The 22,858-nt window shown below is 37.7% G+C and overlaps 1 protein-coding gene across 3 annotated transcripts; it reads right to left on the reverse strand.

Moving 5' to 3' along the window:
* Positions 1-783: 783 nt before the first annotated feature.
* lhx9 (LIM homeobox 9) lies at positions 784-11,045 on the reverse strand. 3 transcript variants are annotated; one of them, XM_067989746.1, is made up of 5 exons: positions 10,556-11,045; positions 9,548-9,750; positions 8,027-8,382; positions 5,279-5,481; positions 784-1,952 (listed from the first exon to the last, which is right to left on the reverse strand). In XM_067989746.1, the coding sequence occupies exons 1-5, from the start codon at positions 10,727-10,729 to the stop codon at positions 1,896-1,898; spliced, it is 993 nt and encodes a 330-aa protein (XP_067845847.1). In that variant the 5' UTR covers positions 10,730-11,045; the 3' UTR covers positions 784-1,895. The 3 variants fall into 3 exon arrangements, with proteins under 3 accessions (XP_067845847.1, XP_067845845.1, XP_067845846.1); XM_067989744.1 differs by lacking the exon at positions 784-1,952 and adding an exon at positions 3,769-4,057; XM_067989745.1 differs by lacking the exons at positions 784-1,952; positions 10,556-11,045 and adding exons at positions 3,769-4,057; positions 10,345-10,431.
* Between the last annotated feature and the right edge of the window lie 11,813 nt (positions 11,046-22,858).

The following is a 22,858-nucleotide window of genomic DNA, read 5'->3' on the forward strand; positions in this document are numbered from 1 at the left end:
AGCGCTGTATTGTTGCAGGAAAATTGTTCATTACAATTGCAGTAACATTCACTTCTACATACCACGGGAAGCATGTGATCAAGAAATCTGATTTTTTTTAAACTTTCTATTTTCAGGGCCTGTTGTTTACTTCCATGATTTTCCATTTTTAAAAAAATCTGGCCTTTCTTGTTAGGTTGTTAATTAAAGCTTTTGGCCGATCGTATCGTAATTACTTTTGTTGTAAAGTACAATAAGTAGTTTACTTTCCAATGAAGAGTCACACTGAATGATCCAACTATGGTACATTGTCAATTTAAAGTGTCGTGATCCGTGGATGAAAATTGTCAATTAAAAAGAACATCTTATCCTTATTTCAAATGTGTCGTATAATGGAGGTGAAACTGTAACAGTTCGATTCAAAATTCGTCTCGCCAGCAAACGGGTAACCTTTTGTTATCCTGTTATGCTAAAAGATTTCCAAACACAAAAAAATAACTGCACAGTTCCCACTGTTTACATAATTGATGAGCTAATGTTAACGATATTTAATATGGGCCACACTGTTTGTTTTCCACAAATAGCATTTCGTTTTGCATAAGTTTTTTTGACAGTACGGTAATTTACTAGTTTGGTTATGTCCGTCACAAAATAAAGGTCAGTAAGTGTTTTGTGTGGACGTTGGAGCTGACAAATTAACATTATAGTGGATTCATATATTCAACATGACTTTGTGCGATGCAGAAATACTCCGTTTTCCGTTAAATGTGTTCGTACATTTTGAAAGCAAAATAGCACAACTCCTGAAGTTCCATTTGATTTTTATTTCCAGGTTGTTCCTCGTCTTTACTTGGGGATATACAAATTGCTACTTTATGTAAGACATTATTGTATAAAACAGTCGCGACCCACAAGAAATCACTGGTGACACCCTAAGTATGATGTGCATTCTATATTGATTACAAGGGAAATCTCCCCAATACATCCTCCACGGGTGTTGGTGGTGAAATCTTTCGTTGTAATCTCGGAAGACAGATATCAGTATTTGAGAAAAAATAACCGTGCTTTATAGATAAGAGTTCCAATAAATTAATCAGTTGTATGTACAGGAAGTTAACAATTTATTCAAAACATACGTTAATTCAGTCCGTATGCTATCTTGTATAAAAAGCATATGTTTTCTTAGAGAGAAAAAAAATCATTTGTTGCATTAAGCAAGCAAACTTGTTCAATACTGAAAGCTGTTTATTACAATTAACATCAACCAATGAAAATGTATACATCACCCAAGAACAGTACTGACAATATTACATCCGACCCTTTGATATTTAAAAGAATTTAGAGAAAATATTATAATAGCATGCACAATGTTTCTCAATTTTGCTTTACAACCAGAAACACCAAAATGTCGCCTGTGGGCTTGAAGGACTTGCGAATTTAGACTCAAAATACCGTACATCGATAATCCCTGTTATAAGAATGTCGCTTATAATCATCATAACCAACTCTCCACATTACAAATGGATATCAAATTAATTATACATTTAGAATTGTAGAATACAGACAAAGCCTTGCGTTTGATGTCCGAAAAACTGTTATGTCCCTTTAATTGGTCAGCTCGGCTGTGCGATGGAAATCAGACTGGCCTGTCCTAACCACATCCTAATTCTTTCCAATTAAGTCCAGCGCATACTTTATTATTTTTTTCTACATGTATGTCCACTGATAGCTTAAAAGTAAAAGATATACAACACGTTGCGTCCTACATTAGCTTAAACATTCAAGCAAATGACATTTTGGAGGCTTATTGTAGTTATGTATCTGAATAAAGTTTTAGGATATTTAATTGTGTGTTAATATAGTCTTTGTCTTCACTGCTGTTGAATTCCGATCAACCTTTCCCCTTCTTAAAATACCTAGGGAATTTTCAAACGTCGGGAAGTGTGGCTGTAATGCCCCAAGATTTGTTCTCCCTGAAAGAAATCATAGTAACAGTTCATTAAACTACAGAGCAACCTGTCCTTTCGGGGTCTTTTTGTTATGTTTTTACAAGGAAAATACTAACGTTTCGTGAAGAACTATTTTGAAAAGGTAAATTTACATTGTTTGGATATTGACTGTTTGGCTTTAGCCTTCCCTGAATTTATATCGTTTCTGGTGATTTATTTTCCCCTTTTAAAAAAATGGTGGTGTCCCTATCCTACTTGTATTTAAACTCTAAGCCGTTTTAGGTATCTCTAGCCCACAACCTGACCTTATTTGTACATTTTCTTCTTGGTTATATACAATCGTGTTTTATTTGCCATTTAAAAACACATTTGTTTCCTATGTTTTTGTCCCTGAAACATCTTTTAATTTATTTTAAATAAGTGGGGCATTCTAGAGTCGTAAATAGACAATTGAAAAAATAGAGATCGTTGAAAAGCAATGCTGGTATAAACATACAATCTATAACTCCTGAAAGAAGTCCCGTGTTCTCGCTTTTATGTGTTGTGTATTTATTTCAGGCACTTTTCATAACATTAGTGCTTTTTGCTTGAACTGATAAAATGTTTGGTGTTAGATCCTGATTTTTTAAAAAGGTGTTATGTCACTACGTCTACCATTGTTTGTATTATTACCGCATTTTTCTGGTTTCAAACGAGTTTTACACGTATTGGTCATTCGTCCATAGATAATGCACATAGACACAACATGAGGAACTTATTTGATATCGTAATATAAGCGCCGTATGAAAGAAGGCTAAACTGAAAACGATCAAACAAACTGCTTTAATCACACAATTTTAATAAGATATCACAAACGTTTGGTCCATAAATATTTAAGGGGAGAACGCGCCTGTACAATGTATTCATTTTAAAACAAAGTAACATCAACAATCTCATCAAACCACTTACTGTACTAATCATAAACACGAAGATCAACAGAAGGAACTCGAATGTACTTTTTAGCACTTAACATCGGGAATACCAACTACTCTAGTGAGACAGTGTTCATGGTTGCCTTCGAGGACAAGTCCAAACGCCTTTTTTTTTAAACAGTTTTCCCATATAAAAGTTTTCAGAAAAGGAGGTAACAATACAAAACTTGTGAGGTGTCAGAAGGGCGTTGAATGTTTTTTTTTCCAAACAAGGGGAACACGAATCTACACCACGTCACAGACTTTCTTCAGAAATATCATAAGGCACATGATAAAGCTGTGATGGATCCCACTTGATAAAAGTAGATCCAGTACCATGTTTCGTTCTGTCAAAGAACGGTAGTTTAAAATATTGGCGAGTTTTATTTATTATTGTTGGTACCAGTACATATGACAATAACGCGTAGCCTGAACAGATGTTCACTGGTGAGTGCGCATGGTTTTAGCTCTACCAAAACTTTGTTTTGTTTTGTTTTGTCTCTCTCTCCCTAAGACAACCCTATAGTTGTAGAGACAGTAATAATAGATGGTGGGTACGTTTAGCAGAAGTTAAAAAAAGTATGTTTACATGACCAGTGTAGAGGAAAACTAAAGTGTAAGATTAACGGAGCTTTAAACTTTTAATCTGGAAGCCTTTAGGAAAAATCACTGGAAGCTGGAATTATATATTCGAGCATGCGCAGTCACCACTGCACAGTCTATTGACATTTATTTTTGTAAACTGCTCTTTTTTCTACTGCTGTAAACTAGAATTCGTCAATAAACAAAAAATATATATTCATATCAGTTATTTAACAAAATCATCCTACACAACAACAGGATTTGTTTTTTTTTTATTTTGTTTTGTTTTTACTTCCCAGGGATTTTTTGTTCTGTTGTAATCTGCTAAAAATGTTAGAAAAGGTTCGTTAAGGTAGTTTGTGACGGACTCCCGGATTCGTGCACGTCCAGGTTAGTGGTCACAGACGTCACTACTGACATAGTGGGATTGGTCAAGTCTGTTAAAGTGGTCGAAGTGCTGCTTGGACTTAGAGCGGCGCCGGACCTGTCGGCTGGGGGCGGGGCAGGAAGTGCTGTGCCATCAGGTTTATCAACACCCCCATTCTCCTGTCGCAAAAGGTTCCTTCTGAATTTGGCTCTTGCGTTTTGAAACCAAACCTGCAAACCAATCCCATGTAATCTTTTTACCGATTTTTTGAACCTTTTATCTAATCACAAACCACAAATTATTGATAGATATATATATATAAAGATAAATTATTTAAACAGCTAATACTATGCAGAATTAAATAGATCAGAATTAAATGGATTGGGGATGCTGATTGTGACAATGCAAACAGAAACCGTTAACATTTAATACAATATATTGGTGGTATGTGCGATCTACAGCACGTTAGACACTACCATTGGCTCGCCTACACAATACTAGGAACAAGTTCATAACACCGCACACAAATAAAACTGCTTACTTAACGAGTTATAAAGTAAAATTATTAAAACTTCAAATGAGTTTATTCAAGTCGTACGTTGCATCCACTAAGAACATTATGGTAACTATGGTGTTGTACCAGCGTGGTGAAAACTTTGGAGGAGAGCGCTCCGGCTGTTTGCTCCGTAAGGTGTTACACATCGCAATACAAAATTAAATCAAAGATCGAATCAATTCAGGCAATGAAACGTCAATCATTATCTGTTTCCCTGCGCTTAGCTGTTACACTCGACATCGGTTTTCCGATAATAGTGTAAATAATTTCAGTGACTGTTCTCCGAGCGTGCGGGTTGACCATTTCATAATGCCTTGGATGCAACTGACTATTTAATGTCAAAGTCATTTTTGTGAAGTTAATTGGGAATGAGAGGTGTGCGCCGATTTAAATTGCATTTTTGTACTGAATGTTAGCAAGTCTGAAAATTATCATTTTAGAAAAGTTCTGTAGTTCAGTGATTAATATCTGTTCTGAATTATGCCCTTAATGCCAAAGTCCTAAAGTGTATATGGTATCTTGATATTCAATTGTCAATAGATAAGTATAAAATGTGACATCCATTGGGGATCAATCAAGATGCTTACAAGTTTTGAAACTGCCACATAAATAAACATTAATGTTATTAATCTAACATGTATCGTATCTGAGAGTGGATGAAACATAGACACTGACTCCACTGTAAACCCCCGTGATATACCACTCCCTTAACTATTTCGGTTTTTGTTTTAACTCTTTTGTTTCTACCAGAAAATAGCAGCGCTCATGTCCATGTGTCAGTATTTCGAAATGAAAAGAAAGGGTTCTCTGATTGGCAAAGACAGAACATTAAGAGGGGGGAATCAGAGGGCTTACAGTGCATAACATTCTCTATATTAATGTGAATGCCTCTTACCTGCAAAACTCTTTTGGTGAGCCCAGTTTTTTGAGCAAGCTGCTTTAAATCTTTCGCATCTGGGTTGTGATTTATGGCGAAGTAGGACTTCATGGTGCGAAGCTGGTGGTGTTTGAAGGATGTGCGCATGCGCTTGTTTTTCTGGGTTGGCGGGTATGACTGCTGCTCCCTGTCCAAGTGGTCTGCGTCGTTTTCATTGCACCCTAGGATTTACAAAGAGAACTGTGCTGTTTTATTAATTATCTCTCACACCGGGTTATATAGGATTACCCTCACCGTTCATGTAAATAATAATTGTACACGTTCTTTCATTTAGAACCCTCTTCGCTAGAGGGCGCTAAAATCTTATCCCTGGAAATTGTGTCTCAATGTAATATAAAATTGTTATCGATATCAATTATGACTGGGTTTCTGTTGACTGCATAATATTTGAAGTTCCTTATTAAAGTCACCCCCAATTATTCCCATAGAAACGATTACCAGCTCCTCGGAATTTCGACTCAAACTTTTTTAAAGCTCTCCTCAAAATATTACGTTACAAGTAGTATGAAAATAAAAAACAATGGCCTTGTGCTTTGGGTTCAGTAACATGTTTGATACCAAACCCATGGGAGGGATCAATTTCCCTATGAGTACTATTGCCTGTTTTAATTTTAATTTAATGCGACCGCCAGTGATAGAAGTTTTGCAAATGCAGTCGTAACTATCATGAGAAAACTAAATTACACAATCAATATATTGCCATAGTTTATTATTACGTACGGATACACTTATTTATCTGGATAAGCGTTCATGACTCCTAACATAAATGCAAGGAAATGCCTTGTGTGAGAAATCGAAGGTCACTTTTCTGCCCATTATGCTGCTGCACTCAAGAAAAACAACGCATTCTTCTCAATGCATACTATTCGTGGTTTTGAAACGTAAACTCGACACCACGATTTAAAAAAAATCTTTGTAGCGTTTTTTAAAAAGATTGTCTGGATAGAATTATATTACGTAACGTTTATACAATTTTACAATAAAATTAACATACATTTCAGGGTGACAGCGATACACTCCATTCACGTCAGGGCAGTTGCAACACAAGCGCAATCTGCAGACTTTATGTCGTTCCCTTTATAAAATTTGTTCTGTGCAAATAGTTGATCCAGCTAGCAGAACTCTGGCTAGAGAAATGTTGAGTACTGTGTCAGTTAAAGGTTTTTAAATAATAACTCTTGTATCCAAACTGATCAAGATTTCCTTTTGAAAAGAAACCATGTGTAGTATTGTATCTAAACCAAGTCAAGGACTGCAGGCAGAAAGTCTACGGAAGTTATTAGGTCACCCAGGATTAATGTATATCTCATGCATCTCATTAAATAGTACTAAAGTCTTGAATCTAGGCCCATCCTCACTTCCAGCCACTGGATAGAGACTGAAGTAATGTATGGGTAAATCTAAAGAATTTCCCGTCACACACACAGAAATTAGTCCGGAGTACTTCAGTTTTACAATCTTATTTTATTAACCATGTTCAAATCTATCTTTGAAAGTAACCCTGCCGTGGACAATACCGACAGTCTCCAACAAAGTTTTTATATTTTTATTATATGTTAATATTGTGATTTTCACACCAAGTGGATAAAATATATTTTCCTTATTATCAAATAAAAAGGCTATGATTTTCAGTATTAAATGTATAAACACATCCAAGGTTTCAGGTATTATTTTTCATTGGTCCTAAAGTGAATACTAATGACAATTTGGAATACACCAATGAGTGTATGCAGTATGTTAGTTCAAGATAGGTTTACGGTACATTTTGAGCTAGCAGGGGTGATTTATGCGTGACTGGAAACCAGGGATTCCTATGTCACGTCTAATTAACACAAAACAATTAACCTCCAGATTACGTGATTCTTCTTCCATTCATTTGAACATCAGAATCTAGCGTGCGCGCCAAACTGCTTTGAAGAAAAATCGCAATTAAGAAACAACTACAAAGGGACACAATGAACCAGTATGTAATTGGGTCCAGTGTGTGGAACGTCCACAAAGCGTTTATTCTTTTTTTTGAAAAATTGTATGAAATCATGTTTAGTTATATAAGAAATCGAGATCTACAGAATGCTTTTTGAACCACCAAAAACAGAAAGTTAGCATGTATGACAGCACGATTACTCCCAATTAAAAGTAAATATCTTAAGAGGTTTGTCAAAAGGACACTCACATGGAGAACAAACATTCTAAGAATATTTTGCATTACGCCTTTGTATGATGCAACCTACAGAAACCAAACAATTCTAAATCTTACTTTACACGTTTTTGCAACATTATTTAGGTTCTAGGTTAGTGGACCTTTGAAACAATATCTGCTGATTTGCAAACTCATGCTGAATATCATTCTAAATCAGTTTTATCTGTTAGTGGAATTTTAAAAGTTAAAAAAACTTTTCCTGTGTAGATGCAAATTAATCCAACAGCTGATGTTTTGCACATACGTTTCAAGATAGAGCACTTGAAGTAATTATATCAACTATTGTTTTTACATATCACTTCCTTGATAAATGTTGGAGATGCCGGTGGTAAACACCATTTATTATTGTTCAATATGTATAAATGCGTAGGCTTCAAGGAGATCTTGAAACATTTGCCTGAGGAAGGAGAAAATCTCCGAAAGCTTGTGAATTTAAAATAAAATTGCTGGACTATAACTTGGTGTTGTAAAATTGTTTACAATTGATAAATGTTATCTTTTCCCACCTGGATTGTAAGTCGGGATGTCAACTCCGAGGGCAGGGCTTTTTCTTTTCCTGGGTCGTCCTTTCTGAACGGTGCCTGTTCCGTTGAAATAAGGCAAACCGAATCCCCCGCTCTTTGCAGCCAGCTCCGTGTAGTTAAATTGCGTGTGATAGTCTCCCTGCACCAGGGACTCGAAGTGAACTCTGCAGTAAACCAAATTATCTTTCATGCCAAAGTGATCGCCTGTGGTTAATGTTTTGTTGCAAGTTGTACACGTGAAACAGCTCAAGTGATAAACTGAGTCCCTGGCTCGCATAACCATTTCAGATGCGGATATTCCGAGGTGGCAGCGGGAACAGCGTTGCACAGAGAACCTCCTACAAAAACAAAGGACACAACGTTTAAAAATAGATATATATGTGCATTAGATTACATTGCGAACAACATAATTGTCAGAGAATAACAATAAATTATATTGATCTATTAATATTTAATCATGGATTACAACTTTTTCTTCACATTTAAACCACATGGTCTACAAGGACTCGTGCTCATTTTCCATAATGTCAGCTCCATGATCAGTGGTAAATTCTGTCCATATATACATATATAAATGTGTGAAAATAATGTAATCTGGAAGCGTTTTGAATAACAAATCGACCAGTTGTTAGCTAAGCGTGTTAAAGGGACATGCTCTGCGAGTACTACTTTGAGCCTTTCCTCCCTGCAATTGTACTTGCCACATTTATTCATAGTCGAAATACTAGCAAATAAGCACAAAGGACCGAACTACTGATCCTATCGGGCAAATATCATTCAGATTATGGGACCAAAATTAGTTGATTTCATCATTTTAAAGTCATAATAATCACATTTTATGAACCAATGATATAGCAACATGGGCCTCAATACTTTATATTGTTGATGCGTTGGCTTCATATTCACATAATTAAAAAGTAAAAGTACATATTTGTATCTGTTTCCATTTGTAACTCTACAGCAGTTTGGGATGCTGCGGGCCCAAGATTTGATTTATTTCTATAAAGCTCAATCTCAAACTAAAAATTATCCACCGTGCAGTAATATAAAGGATGGTTACATAATAGTAGGCAAACAGCACAGTTACAGTTTAAATTGCTGCATTCTTCTCCTGGGCCGCGCACAGGCCTACAGTGAGATGTACAACAAAGAAAGAAAAAAGCACAGCTTCCCTGTCAAACCGCCGCAACCATTTCCCGTCTGTTTTAACGGTGATTCGCAATTATTGCGGCAGTCTATTAAGTGACGGCCCCAACTTCTGAATCTGCTTAAATACAAAGAGACAGCCGGTTGTCTCATTTGGCATTTGTAAAACTGGCCTGAACTGATCAGTAGTAAATCGTTGGAAAATAAATACTCCTTACTGCAACTCAATAGATAAATATCGACACTAATGCGATCAGGTTAACTCATGCGTTAGTAATCTTTACGTGCGCACAAGTTACAGAACAATTTTGCACTACTTATTCTCAGAACCTGAATCAAGCGTGCGTATTTGATTACCTGTAGTAATCCTCCTTGCAGTAAATGCTGCCATCCTTGGCGAAACAAGTTAATTCTGACTCCAGAGCGAGCTTACATTCACAGCACTTGAGACACCTTAGGTGCCACTGTTTGTCTACAGCCAGCAGGTAATATCTATCTGCTATTTTACCACCACAACCAGCGCACAAGGCGGGTTTATCCGAATTAATAGAAGGCATGGTCTGCAAACAGAGTTTAAAAAACGGTGAATGTCAAGTTAAAACGCCACCATGGCCAAATGTATACACATATATTGCACAAGGCTAATAAACAGTGAACGAACGCAAACAAAAAGAGCCCAACGATTTGCAGAAAAAAGACTTCAAGCATTATGTATGCAAGTGATTTTTTTATGTATCATTCGCTGTACCTGATAAATCCCCCCATTCCAACAGTCCAGATTCCCAAGTTATCATATTTTACATTATATAGTACAGGATAATGGAAAAGTTACTCTGCTAAATCTTTGAGGCGTAATTTTCAATCATTAAAACAAATCTCAAGCGCTCGTATTTGACTAAAATGTGAGTTCCTTTTGCTAAAAGGTTGCAAATAATCGCATTGTAAATACAATTCCTCTTTCGCGATTACTAGAAAGTTAAATCGGCACATTTATTGATATTTAATTCCTTTGCTACGATGCAGTTGTCAATCAACCGAGCGGGATAAGTAACGGCATTATGTATGGATCTGCATAAATTCACAAGGCGATTGATTATATTTATAAAACGTGTTTGTACGTAATATTTTAATTTTATATATGTAGACGTATCTACCGAAGTAAATTGGCTACCAAACGCAAGTATCTTCTTGTTACTGCGATGTATTAAAATCACGCCGTTCGTATATTCAATGTAACAAATCTTTTTTTAAAAAAAGCTTAACCGAGTTTCTCAACAACTGCTGCGCGAGAACTGTTCAGCATTAAGGAAGTCAGTTCATTGTTCGTGTCTCAAAAGTAAATATTTTCTTTGGTTTCACTCTTACCGTTTCCCTTCCGTTCATCTGCACTCCTTTGGCCAGACGGGAATCCGTCTTGGATCTCCTTTCCATTTCCTCCATGATTCCCTGTATCTCGCCCCCAGAGATTCCGTGGAAAAGCATTGCTGATTGACGGAAAGTACACGTGTCTTCCTCGGACCTGGCTCTTAGTACTTCCATACAGACCCCAGCTTAAACCATGGAATAAACTGCCACAAGACAATTAAAAAAAATAAAGTACTAATCTCTTACGGGGAAAATACAACACGTCAAATTCTACAGCGCGCGGGGGAAATAGTCATTACTAGATGCTGCTGGGGACCATACAGTGCCAAGGTTTTTGAGAGAGGGAGTCCCTGCAGATTGGTTTTAAATAATGGGTAAACAATGATGTTAGGGTGATTTTAGCAGCATTCCCCTGACTCCTTAGCTCCAAGTCCTTGCTGATCCGATTGTCGCTTGCTGGCTGGGAGCACACAGTTTTGCCTATTTGTTGCAGGCTCTCGCCAGGGCACAGTTGGATAATTTGGTAGGAGGAGTTCGATAGACTGCCACCTAATCCTTTTCATTACAAAGGCCTGTCATACTCTTTTCATTGGCTATTGACGGACGGTCAGTGACAGCTCCAGGCGGGTTCGATTTTCCAATGTGGTTAGTTTATGCGACTTTCCGATTGGGTAAAGCGAGTAATCTGAGGTTCCCTTTTTTCTTTCCTGAGCAACAGGTATTCTTGAATAGGATAATGTGTTTTCAATTTTTTAAAAGAACAATGTTATTTACTTTACTTTGTGCAAATAACAAAAATTAACCTGTACAAGAAAGTAGCAATGTTATGTTAAAATTAAAGCAGTTAATTTTTAAAGCAAAAGTTGCAGTACATCACTCAATAAACGTGCACTTTTTCTGCAAAATGGGCGCTGCATTAAAACAAGACACGTCAGATCTATTTCAAGTATTTACGTTAAATTCCTGAAGACACTTCTTCCGAAAAGCCTGAAGGATATTAACGTTGCCTGTTGATATTTTATATTTTAAATGCAATTCAGGTAGTCTAGCAAAAATGGGTCGTGTCTGCTTGAGTGGGGTTCCCCCCTCCCCCGCCCCCCCAAGTAAGGGAGCCACGATTTTAAAGGTCAGTTGGGTCTAGAGAGGAAGTCAGTACAACGACGCATTTCTTAGGTCAGTATTGTCCTAAAGTTCAAAGCATTTTATTGTATGTGGTCACACAGAGTGACAGCTTTGCTGTGAAAATCGGCCGCCGCTGCCAGCACTCGGTAGACCTTCCAAAAAGTTCAGCATATCCAGCTCGTCTACGTCATCACATACTTCGCTAATAGCCCCACAACCCGCAGCATTGGTTTTTGAAAGTAAAGATTAAAATAGACAGCAATTAAATCACAGCATTAAATCATAGAAAGGAATTCTGTACGTTAATTTTGTAGATTTTGCCTTCTGCGGTTATCGGGATCTACGTTCGCATTCATGAATGTATGATATATACGATATAAACATTTATACCTTTTTAAGGAGCCCTGGGCTCATAACCACCCGTGATATTAACTATCCGTTTGATCAGTAAAAGGCCCACTCTCTTACTGCAATGACTCAAAAGGCTGGAATTCTGAAATGAACAAACTATTCTGAGCAATCCCAACCAAGCATCCTTTGCAACTGTTCTCTGCGAAACCCAGTTTGAAATCAAACTGTTCAGAGAATGATCTTCAAGCATTTGTTACAAAATATCCATTGTTAAAATTGGATTTTTTTTTTTGTGTGTGGGTTGGTGTTCATTCAGCTAATTTCCTGGTGCGCGCCTGCGTGAGAACGCACGTGCGTTTAAAGTCAACATAAACTTTTATATTTCATACCTATAAATTATATTATTATTAACTATTTACTATTAAAATGTACGTAATAATTCAATGGCCACAAGGGGTTTGCTGAAGCCTGTATTGATACGCATTGATAATGAAGGAGTTCTGTCAGTCCAGCCGATTGATGAAACAAATCTGACCCCAACGCATGTGTTTTCAACATTGTGAATCCCTTATTGTTCTAGGTCTGCGATATCATACGTTGCAAGAGGGTGTGACCACAAAATGTGTTTAGAAAATGGAAAATTGCAGGCCTCTGTGGATTCCAGCCCCAATACATATACACATTTTATGATATTTTACCATTAATATTCACTATATAGCCTGGTATCTCGAGCCTTTCCACCTATTTTGTTTTTAAAATTCTATGCCCTTGACGAAAGGATCCAATTTCCAGCCTATTTTATTATTGATTCTAATTCGGAGAGGTGTTAACATCCATGTGGAGAGCCACCTAGGTATGGAAAGTATGGCACAGAATCTGAGTTAGCAAGTCTGGGCTACAGATGGATTTAATACTCCCCTGTATCAGATTCCAATGTATCAATACACCAATGACGCGAAAGTGTATGGAAATCTGATTTGAATCTACCTAATTTTCCTTGTTGATTGTATCTTATAACAGTTGGAATGACACCAGCTCTATATTTGGATCTTAAAGCAGACGAACAGAAATGTGCCGAATGCAGAAAGTGGACCAAGTGGCCTTTTATGTTTGTAGTTTATAATCGTAATTGATACCCTCTGCAGGAAATATTCTAAAATTGATCTTTTCTTGAACGTTTTTTTAACACATGCAGTGGGCGTTGTTTTGCGCTGTTAAACAATGTTAAGCTTTTGGTTAACTGGCCAGGTAAATCTGTTTTAGATTTACCTTAATACATGATTCCACAATTCGATTGGATGAGTATATAACTCTAATTTCCATTCCATGAAATCGAAACCACGTTTCTGAATACATACTAAATTACTTTTTTAAAAAAGGCATCAGAACTTTGACAGTTTTGTGATGCAATTGACAGAGGAATACACACTATACGATTTTATACGGGGAAACAGGCCGTTTTTTTGCTTTATGCTGGCTGGTTCTGTTCAGTGACAGCGCCTAATCGTGCTCTATGGAATTGCTTACTGTATTTCAAAATGACTGAGTATTATTTTTAAAAATACACCACGAGTCCATTCGCAAATGTTTTAGTTAATATAAACTGGTTATTGAAAGCCAACAATTATTTATCTTTAAGTACATTGTTAATGCGAAGAACTAAATTTTGCCTCTAACGCCTTTGTCAATTCTGTCTCCTACGTCTTTCTGTCTCTCTGTCTTTGTTTCTTTTTCTGTCTTTGACTCCCTCTGCCTCTCCCTCACACCCCATATGCTTGTCCTGGTATACAGTTTAAACTAATTGGTTTAGAATAAATCCTCTGACTAGCTGTTTTAGCCCCAGTCTTGGCCGTGCCAGCTGCCGTGTGTTTGATCACACCTATAGTCCGGTCTATATGGGGGGTTCCTGTCTATGGAGTTTCTCTTCTCAAGTCCCTTTGGGATCTCACATACAACCGTTAGATCGCGTGCAAAACATACAGATTAAATTTCCCAGCAAGATGCAAGCCCATAGCCAGCATCGTACCTGTAAATTAACTGATAGCTCCCTCTTTGTCCCTTAGTTACAGCTGTAAGAGGAACATTTACTACATGGAGGAGCTTTTATTTTTAAACAGATTCAATTAGCAGTGTGTGCTGCTTAGCGGTTACGTACACTAGCCAGATTGCCAGAGTTTAGCTCATAAGGCACAATTTCATGTGAAAATGAAGTCAATCAAGTGAAATAAGCAGTGATTTGTTTGTTGCTGGCACGCTATAGTATGTGCAGCAGGGCTGCTATTTGCTGTAAGTAATGTAATTAGCCGTTTTGTACAGAAATCAATGGCTTATAAATAGAGCAGTGATAGCTATACATGTGCGCAGAAATACTCAAAAGGAAATCCCCATTATCCTTGCGGATGTTTTTCATGTTGCTGTCACATGCTAATAGTTATCGACAATGATTTTCATTGCTATAATTTTGTCAAATGCAATTTTAAAGCAAGAGTCGGCCATTGCCACCAGATCGCCGTTAACACATAAGTAATAGCGCAATTGCTATTATTGTCCACGCGATGTATTTAAATGAATTATTAAAGCAAAAATAAAATAGAAAATTACGTATTGAGCTATAGTTGTGATTTTATGATAAGACTAACGTATCTGTAAATCTGTTAATTGTCATTACAAATTGTCTAGGGTGTTCTGACTGCATAACACTTTCTCGCCCCCAGCATATTGTTATTTGATCTAATCGCATATAATGTTATCCAATGGTATCACACCTAATATGTTGTGGATGAGTATTATTCCAGAATTAAACTATTGTATGCAGCTACAACTAAATAGATCCACATCCACTGTCCCAAGTTCAGAACCCTTTGACACGTGGAACAGTTTTTAGTGCTGAGCTGGAAGTCAGTGTTTCCAAGATATTATTTTATGTGCTACTGCGCAGTTTATTATTTATCAAATCTCATCTGTCCGTGGACAAGTTTTGCACAAGTGGCCATTTTATAGGGGCAGATTCTAAGATGTTTTGGTTCTATTCCCTCCACTTACATATGGATACTGATGGAACAAAATAAAGCACACATATGCAAATATTATTCTAAGGCAATAAAACCCAGCCAATAGGAGCCCGTTAAATTCAACTAATGAATACGTGTTTAACTCTAATTAACGACTATCTAATGAGGGCCTTATGTAAATTCAAACAAACATTAAATATCAGGATCATCTATGCGCCCGAAGGCGAGTTATCTTTTACATGGTAACATGTTCTTGTAGCTTTAGTAATGTCAAATTGGCATAACAGGATAGCAATTGTATATTTCTGTGTCGCTTTTCTCCATTTCCTAGTCCCAGATCTAAGGTGTCCAGCAGCACAGCTGTAAACGCTTTCTAAACGCAGTGCCACGGCATAATGAATTGATGCAGAAGTCTTCTATCTGTACATCCCGACCTGGCAGATAAAAGCTCAAACATAACCCAAGCTTGATTGAATGAATTCAATTAACGTGCTCTGAAGTTGGAGTACTTTCTTTTCCATTTGTTGGATAATGCACTTCCTCTAGTTCTATGCAAACCTGCAGGTGCATAAGAGCTGAGGAGCTATTTTTCCATTTGAGGAAAAAAACGGTGTTAAATTTACATATCTATCTCTGCTCAATGGCACTATTACCAGTAATTGGCCGGGTACAATAACATAACTCAAAAATGGCCAAACCCATACATCTGTATTCATTTAATTAATTATGTGATCTCTTGGTTCGCTCCATCAGGCGCAGTAAGGTACACGGGTGATGAGCTGTTGACAAGGGGAGCAGATTTTTTTGTAATCCTCGTACCAAATAATACTAAAATTATTACTTTTTTTAAAAATGCGATTTATCTCGGTTCCATTTATCGATATATTTGATTTAATTTACAGTTCACCCTTGCACGTTCTTACTATACAACACAGTAATACAAATTAAGTTAACGCGTCAATGGCAGCACGTTGCTACAACACGTGGGCTAATAATGTTTGGGGCTCGAATTCTTAGTCAACAGATTTTGGGCATTGTTTTATATTATACAGCCGCTGAAATCAGCCAGATACATTACAGAAGACAGAATCCACTCAGGTATTGAATTACAACGTTTCCTATCACTGCAGTACTTTCCTGTGTAGCCAAAATACGTAAAGAAAAGAATAAACGCATTCAATGTTGAGTATTGTTATATTCCTTTTTGGAAGGAATAGTTCACTGTAGATATCATGTACACCTTGTAAACGTTTCAAAAAGATGGAGGTTATAATAGTCTTTATTTAATGTTTTAAGTTTATTTAGAACACATAAATCATATGCCACCCGTTGTCGAATTTATTTGCTTCTCTCGATACCAGTTTAATTAATATTATATACAGGATAAGCGCGAAAACTGAATTATAGGGCAATATGCGGCTTTATTACGGTGAAATGAATATTCTGTGGGGGAAACGGTGCAAACCAAACGATTTCAGGTCGAACACTGCGATGAAAGGTGCGTTGTATAGAATGTATATATGACTTCACTTAAATTTTGTCAATTAAAAATGTGAAAGCTGCTGATATATCTGCAGGTATTAACAAAACCTGAATGTTAGATTGCGAACGCATCTTAATCACAATCGGTACAACCCTAGGAGAAATAATTCTTTTACTATAAATCACGCATGAACTAAAATTAAAAAGTCAGTATCTAACATGCTAAATGTGCTTCTTCTTTGGAATCCTATTTAGATTCGCCTGATCACTAAATTATTTTTTGAGTGTGTATCTATCTATCTATCTATCATTCATTTGCAAGAGCTCACATTCTTAGCCACGGGCTGCCAAATAAGCCTATTATAGCGTGAACGGTTTTTAGTATATAATTATCATTGTTTTCCGAAGTAGATATGGTTTTCATTCAGTGCCATTGTCTTACATTAATATTTTTAATGTAATATTTACCATCAAGACGTTCCACCTGATAACCTTGACATTTAAAAATAACTATTATGTGTGATTACATGCCAGGAATGGAAAGTATAGCTTAGATAGATTTACATATACAATATAAAATTGATAACGCAAATATATCGTAATTAGACTAAAATATGTTTCGATTGTAATATTTATCTGGAAAATAAACAAAGTGCAAATTTAAAGCGTAGATAGAAAAGTAACAATTCAGAAGCGTTGTCACTGATGATTAGTCAAACTCTTACTGCTACCAGGTTCCGGAGGCAACCGCTGTTGTCCAGAGTGTGAAGAGCAAGCTCATTAAGTAACAGGTGAATCCGGGCAAACAGTGGATCTCTTATTTCGGCAATTACAGCATAAGAAAGGCTCAAAGGATTTACAGACAAACAAAAGTTGAAATTGCTCTATACGCCTTGTCCATGAAAAATGGGATCAAGTTTTTAAATAGGACAAAATGGCATAAATATTGGCTGAAGTGTTCAGCCGAAACGCTGTACTTTGGAATGGTGCTTCATCTGACTAGAATTGATTTCTGTTAAAGAACAGATTGGTGCCGTGTGTGATAAACGCGCGAGCAAAAACAAGGCCAAAATGGAAGAGCTATCTCCACACACAAAGGCTAAATGTGGTGCCATATTTAAGTGTGGGCCTGGCATACACTTCATATATTTCAAAGAATAATTAACATAACTGTCACAGGCCTTTAAGCTGCCACAATTTTATACAGTTTCTGTAAGTGCGCTTTTTGCTAATCATGTTATGGGCTTTTCAATTTGTTTTTAAACGATCGTGTGAAACTATATATGGTGGCCTTCGGAATATTAAAGAATAGTTTGGACTGCCGCCCCCCGCCCCGCCAAAAAAAAACTCTAAGCACTGCATTACACGGACCACGCTGAATATTTGTTCTGTGTGCCTGATTCATTTCAGTAAATCCTTTCAACTCACGCTGCCTTGCAAGTTCCTAACTGTAAAATGATGTAATTATTTAATGAAACAACTAGTGCAGGAACATTACGAAATCATCTTTAAAAAGTAGGTTCTTTTTAAAAACATTTTGATATGTGAGTGTCCATACTATTTATTTTCACGACAATATTTAATGCTTACTGCACAACTCCCAACAGCCACGAAATATTTCCGTTTCCATATTGCCGATGGTTATGTTGACAATGCATGCTTGCTTTTGCTATTCTTCAGTAGAAAGTACTCGTTACATTAACAATATTTTACCGTCTCCAATCATATAATGTTTAAGCCCAATTTTTAAAAATCAAATTGATGAAAAATATAATTAAACTGTTGGGCGTTCCTCAACAATACTGCACGATATGTCGAGAGTAAATGTAGATGATTTAAAATAACACCCGACTAAGCTTATAGGAGAAAATACATCGTTTTCTTTTGCTTATCCTGATTTACATAATCTTGCAAACATTTCATTTCGTTTATTGGGACTGCAATTATTTGATGGTGTCCTCGGTAAAACAAGCGAATGGTTATTTTTTTAAAACTCAGCCTATAAAAGTCCGAGCAAGCAAAGTGCCAATGAAATCATATCCAACCGACACAGCTTTCGGTCTGAAGATGCTAACAATTACATCCCGTGTGAGAAACAGGTGAACCAGCTAGGTGTTCTGAACAATACCTGCTATTAATCAAGGGATCCCGACAGAATTCGGGCTCTTCAGCTCTCGGGAATCTGAATCGCGTTGCTAGGCAATTCAGATGGGAAAATATTAATGCCCTTTGTTAAGAAAGCACCAAGTATGCTATACATTAAACCTGACTTATAATTCCATTTCAAAAATAAATCGGAAAGATCTCAAAAGTGCAGCTTACCTTTACCTTTATCGGCTCGGTTCCAGCATGAAAATGGATGCTGATGGTGGAAAGCTGGTCCTGGGATGGAGTCGATTGGAATTATCCTGCCACTGCTCGGGGTTGAGCTTGTGTCTCGCGAGCGGGTTGCTCCTGTTAATTAAAATAAAAGAGCTGCTTGTTAAGGACGTTCCCGCATTGTGCCCGCAGTCTTAACGCTGGGCTCAATATATAACTGACGTGAAGGTGCGATCCCTGACCCGCCTCCAGCACAACCACCAGCTTTTTTTATTATTTATTGACCTGTACCAATTCGTATACACAAAGAAAATATAGGGGCCAGAAAAGAATTTGGTTCCGAAATCATTTTTTAAAATATTGGTGTTCCAAGTTTGTCTTTGTATTTTACATACTTTCTAATATCGACGGTAAAAGCAAATTATAATCCATCCAATATGGTTATTCCATTACCATAAAAGTTCTGTCGGAGGCTGTGTTCTCACAATCTAGCTATTGTCAATATTGCATCTTTTTGTTTGTTCACTTTAAGATCAGTCCTAAAAGGCACAGCTGTCACATTTTTTGCATAAAAGTGTCAGATTTTTGTTTCGTCCGTTTCTTATGTGCTGAACAGTTATTTGCACCTGCAAATATTCTTGCTGCCAAGGTACAGAAACTAATCACTACTTGTTATATACGTGTATTTCATTTTTTCTGATGTCGATGTAAAGAAGAACACTTTGAAAGCTTCCTCTCAAGTGCACTGTGCAATTAGTATATCCAATTAATCTATAATGAGCCAGATTTAATATTTAACTGTAAACAAGTGATACCAGTATAGAGTTGTTACTGGTGCTAATAGTGATTAATTCTGGTACATCTCCAGGCACACTGATGATATATTACATAACTTGCATTTGAATGAATTGGTCACGATAACGGCGATATTAACCAGACGTTTTCTGGTACTGTAATATATTTGGAAGTACTGATGATGAAGTTTTTGTTCATTGTTCTCGGTAAGTTTGCTATGGGCACTTTAAAATATACATCTTTAAGACAATGCTATGGATCTTTTTCACGTATGCGACGTAAGGATTTTCTTTATTTATATTAAACTAGGTGTGGGTAATAATCATTTAATTAGCGGTGATTGTTATATTAGGATGGTTGCATGACCCACAAGTCTCAGGCTAGGCAGCCATCGAATTAGATCTAAAGAATGATTTCAACAAGATAATTTTCCTCAAGGCTGTATAATACTGTCCGGCAATCAACGTTGTCTACAAAAGCGAGAAAAAAACAGTTGTTTTATGTCTAAATTTACCTCCTATGAAGGGAAACCGAATCCTTTGGCATATCGGATACCTGCAGCTGTTAAATACCTTCCCTATGACCTACGAACTTGAACGACTCAGTGTCGATGTATTCACGTGATAGTACGCCTTACTATTACATTCACAATCGTGCCCACAGGCAATAAAATTTACCTAAAAACGTTAGAGACGTAATGGCTGCGGTTAAAAGCAACCTCTTCGCTAAACTGCCTGTAGACTATGGGATATCACCATGAGGCCCATTAAATCCAATACTTTGCCGTATCACAGTCACATTCTTATTTGTCGGGTGAACCTCTCTGCTACGGATCTGGACCAGACTATCAGCTCGCAATAACATGATCCTATCGTCAAACAGTTATCTAAGAAAATGCGAAGATGGGAATGGAACAAAGAGGTATGAACCTCTTTTCAAGTTCCACAGCTAAGGCTGTTGCCCTCTGTCATGAAAATTGATATATTTTTCCCATCCTAATGTGCAAGTGAATTATTATAACATAAAGTATAACATAAGTTATTTGTTTTCTAGCAATAGTGCCAGAATATGTTCCTTGAATTGAATGCACCTCTATTGAAAATGAATCATAGACGTGCTTCGATAACAACGCTATCCTAATATCTTTATTTTAACAACACATTACAATTAAGGTACCAATGCGAAAATCTCCCGTCTGATTAATTGTTTAATTTTGGATCCGACCTCCCGGTTCCTCAACTAGGCGCTGTCTTCTTAAAATAACATTATAGAGCAATGCCACAAGGGATTTTGTCTTCTTTCATCAAAACTGTGACCACTGATGATAAGTTCTCACACTGCTGACTAAACTTCCTAACTAAACACGACATAAGGACCGTGGGTAACGAAATACAAGCGCATTTTTTTAAAGGTTGCTATAGCTATTTTCCAAAAGTGCAAAAAATATTAGGGCTGCCTGCAAACATGTTCTCAGCGAATAATTCAAACAAGTACATCACTATCGTGCATTCAAAAAATCCCATGAGCAGTTTTTGAAAGCATCGTTATCATCATAGTTTAATTTATTTTCGGCCAATGTCATTAACCTGTCACGTTTAAAGTTCTAGGTAGGAACCGGAAGGTAGTGGATTAAAGATGACAGAGTTCGTCCTTAATAGCAATCAAGCTATAACTAAACCCATTCCCGAAAAACAGATGTTTCAGCAACTTCTGTTATCCTACAGCGAAGGCTGTGTGATATTTTCCCGTGGGGAGATTGCTATCTACATCAACAGCAATTCTTTAACATTTAATTTTTATGACACTTGGAGTGATGACTTAATACGCGAGTATATCCATTATATAATAAAAAGATTATGTCTGTGCGATATTGTTTTACTGCAAAATCGCCCTAAGATTGTTGATTGGTTAATTGATACCATGGCCCAATCAGATACCATCGTTGGTCATGCCAGCCTTGTGACGGCATAGACCAATCAAATTGGTGGCAAGACATTGTCAACCTGTTTCCAGCGGCCATGATAGCTCCCCACTTCCTTCTTTGGTTGGTCATCCATCTAGGATTTTTATGCACTCTTTTTGGCACTAGAACCGCCGCAGGCCTGCCTGTGTGCTCCAGCTCTGCTCACTACCTCCCAAATCCATTCCCAGGTTCTGCTCTGTCCCTCCTAGTATGGCCTCTCTTGAGTGTTCCAGCTCAGCTTCACTCCCTCTCAAGCCCACCCCCAGTACTTCAGCTCCAGCTATGTTCCCTCTCAACCACCAAATCTGTGGTAACACTCAAATAGACTCACATAAAAAGAGACCAGCATCACAAAGTGTCCCCAACCTCCATTCTGACATCTTTGGCCTGAGAGCTCAACTCTGCTCCTTGCCCCCTGTAGTCTTCGATCCCAGTGTGCTCCAGTTTAAGGACCCACCAATCACCTTCTCACTCCCAGCCAGGATTCCTCCAACCCATGAACTCTCTCCTCCAGGCCTCAACCCAGGCCCACAATTACAGTTTATCTTGCTCCCAGTTGTGCTGCAGCAGCTCGTGGATGTGACATTAAGGTTAGGGTCATGACTTTGGATCGACTGCAACATCAACAGGAAGTCTGGAGATCTGGATCCTGCACAAGAGCACAGAGGGAAACAACAGAGGGAGTGGTATCACAGGAGGCACTGCCCTCGCCAGAAGATCTACAGACTGAGGCTCAGCTTCCTGGACCTCTCTGAGGAGCAGTGCATACAGAGGCTTAGAGTGAGTTGCCAGGTGGTCGCAAACATTTGCAGCCTCCTTCATGCCGAGCTGCTCCCGGCTGGGCCTGGCGGCATCTCATTTCCAGTTAAAGTGACCACTGCCCTCAGCTTCTTCACCTCCGGATCATTCTCAGTCGTCTGCATACAAGTGCATAAGGCAGGTCACTGACGGTTTGTTTCGTAGGGCCTCGCAATACGTCAACTTCCCCATGGACGACCTCAGCCAGACCGAGAGGGCAGTGGGATTCCATTCTGTGGCTGGCTTCCCGTGTGAACAGGGTGCAATCGGTTGCACGCATATAGCAATCCAAGCACCTCCACATGAGCCAGGACTGTTCATCAACAGAAAGGGGTATCACACCATTAACGCTCAGCTCGTTTGTGACCACCGCAAAAGATTTCTTCACGTGTGCGCCAGATTCCCTGGCAGCTGCCACGATTCGTTCATTCAGAGGGAATCCAACATCCCGGGCCTCTTCTA

This window comes from Heptranchias perlo, chromosome 9, assembly GCF_035084215.1.
Source record: "Heptranchias perlo isolate sHepPer1 chromosome 9, sHepPer1.hap1, whole genome shotgun sequence".
NCBI lineage: Eukaryota > Metazoa > Chordata > Chondrichthyes > Hexanchiformes > Hexanchidae > Heptranchias > Heptranchias perlo.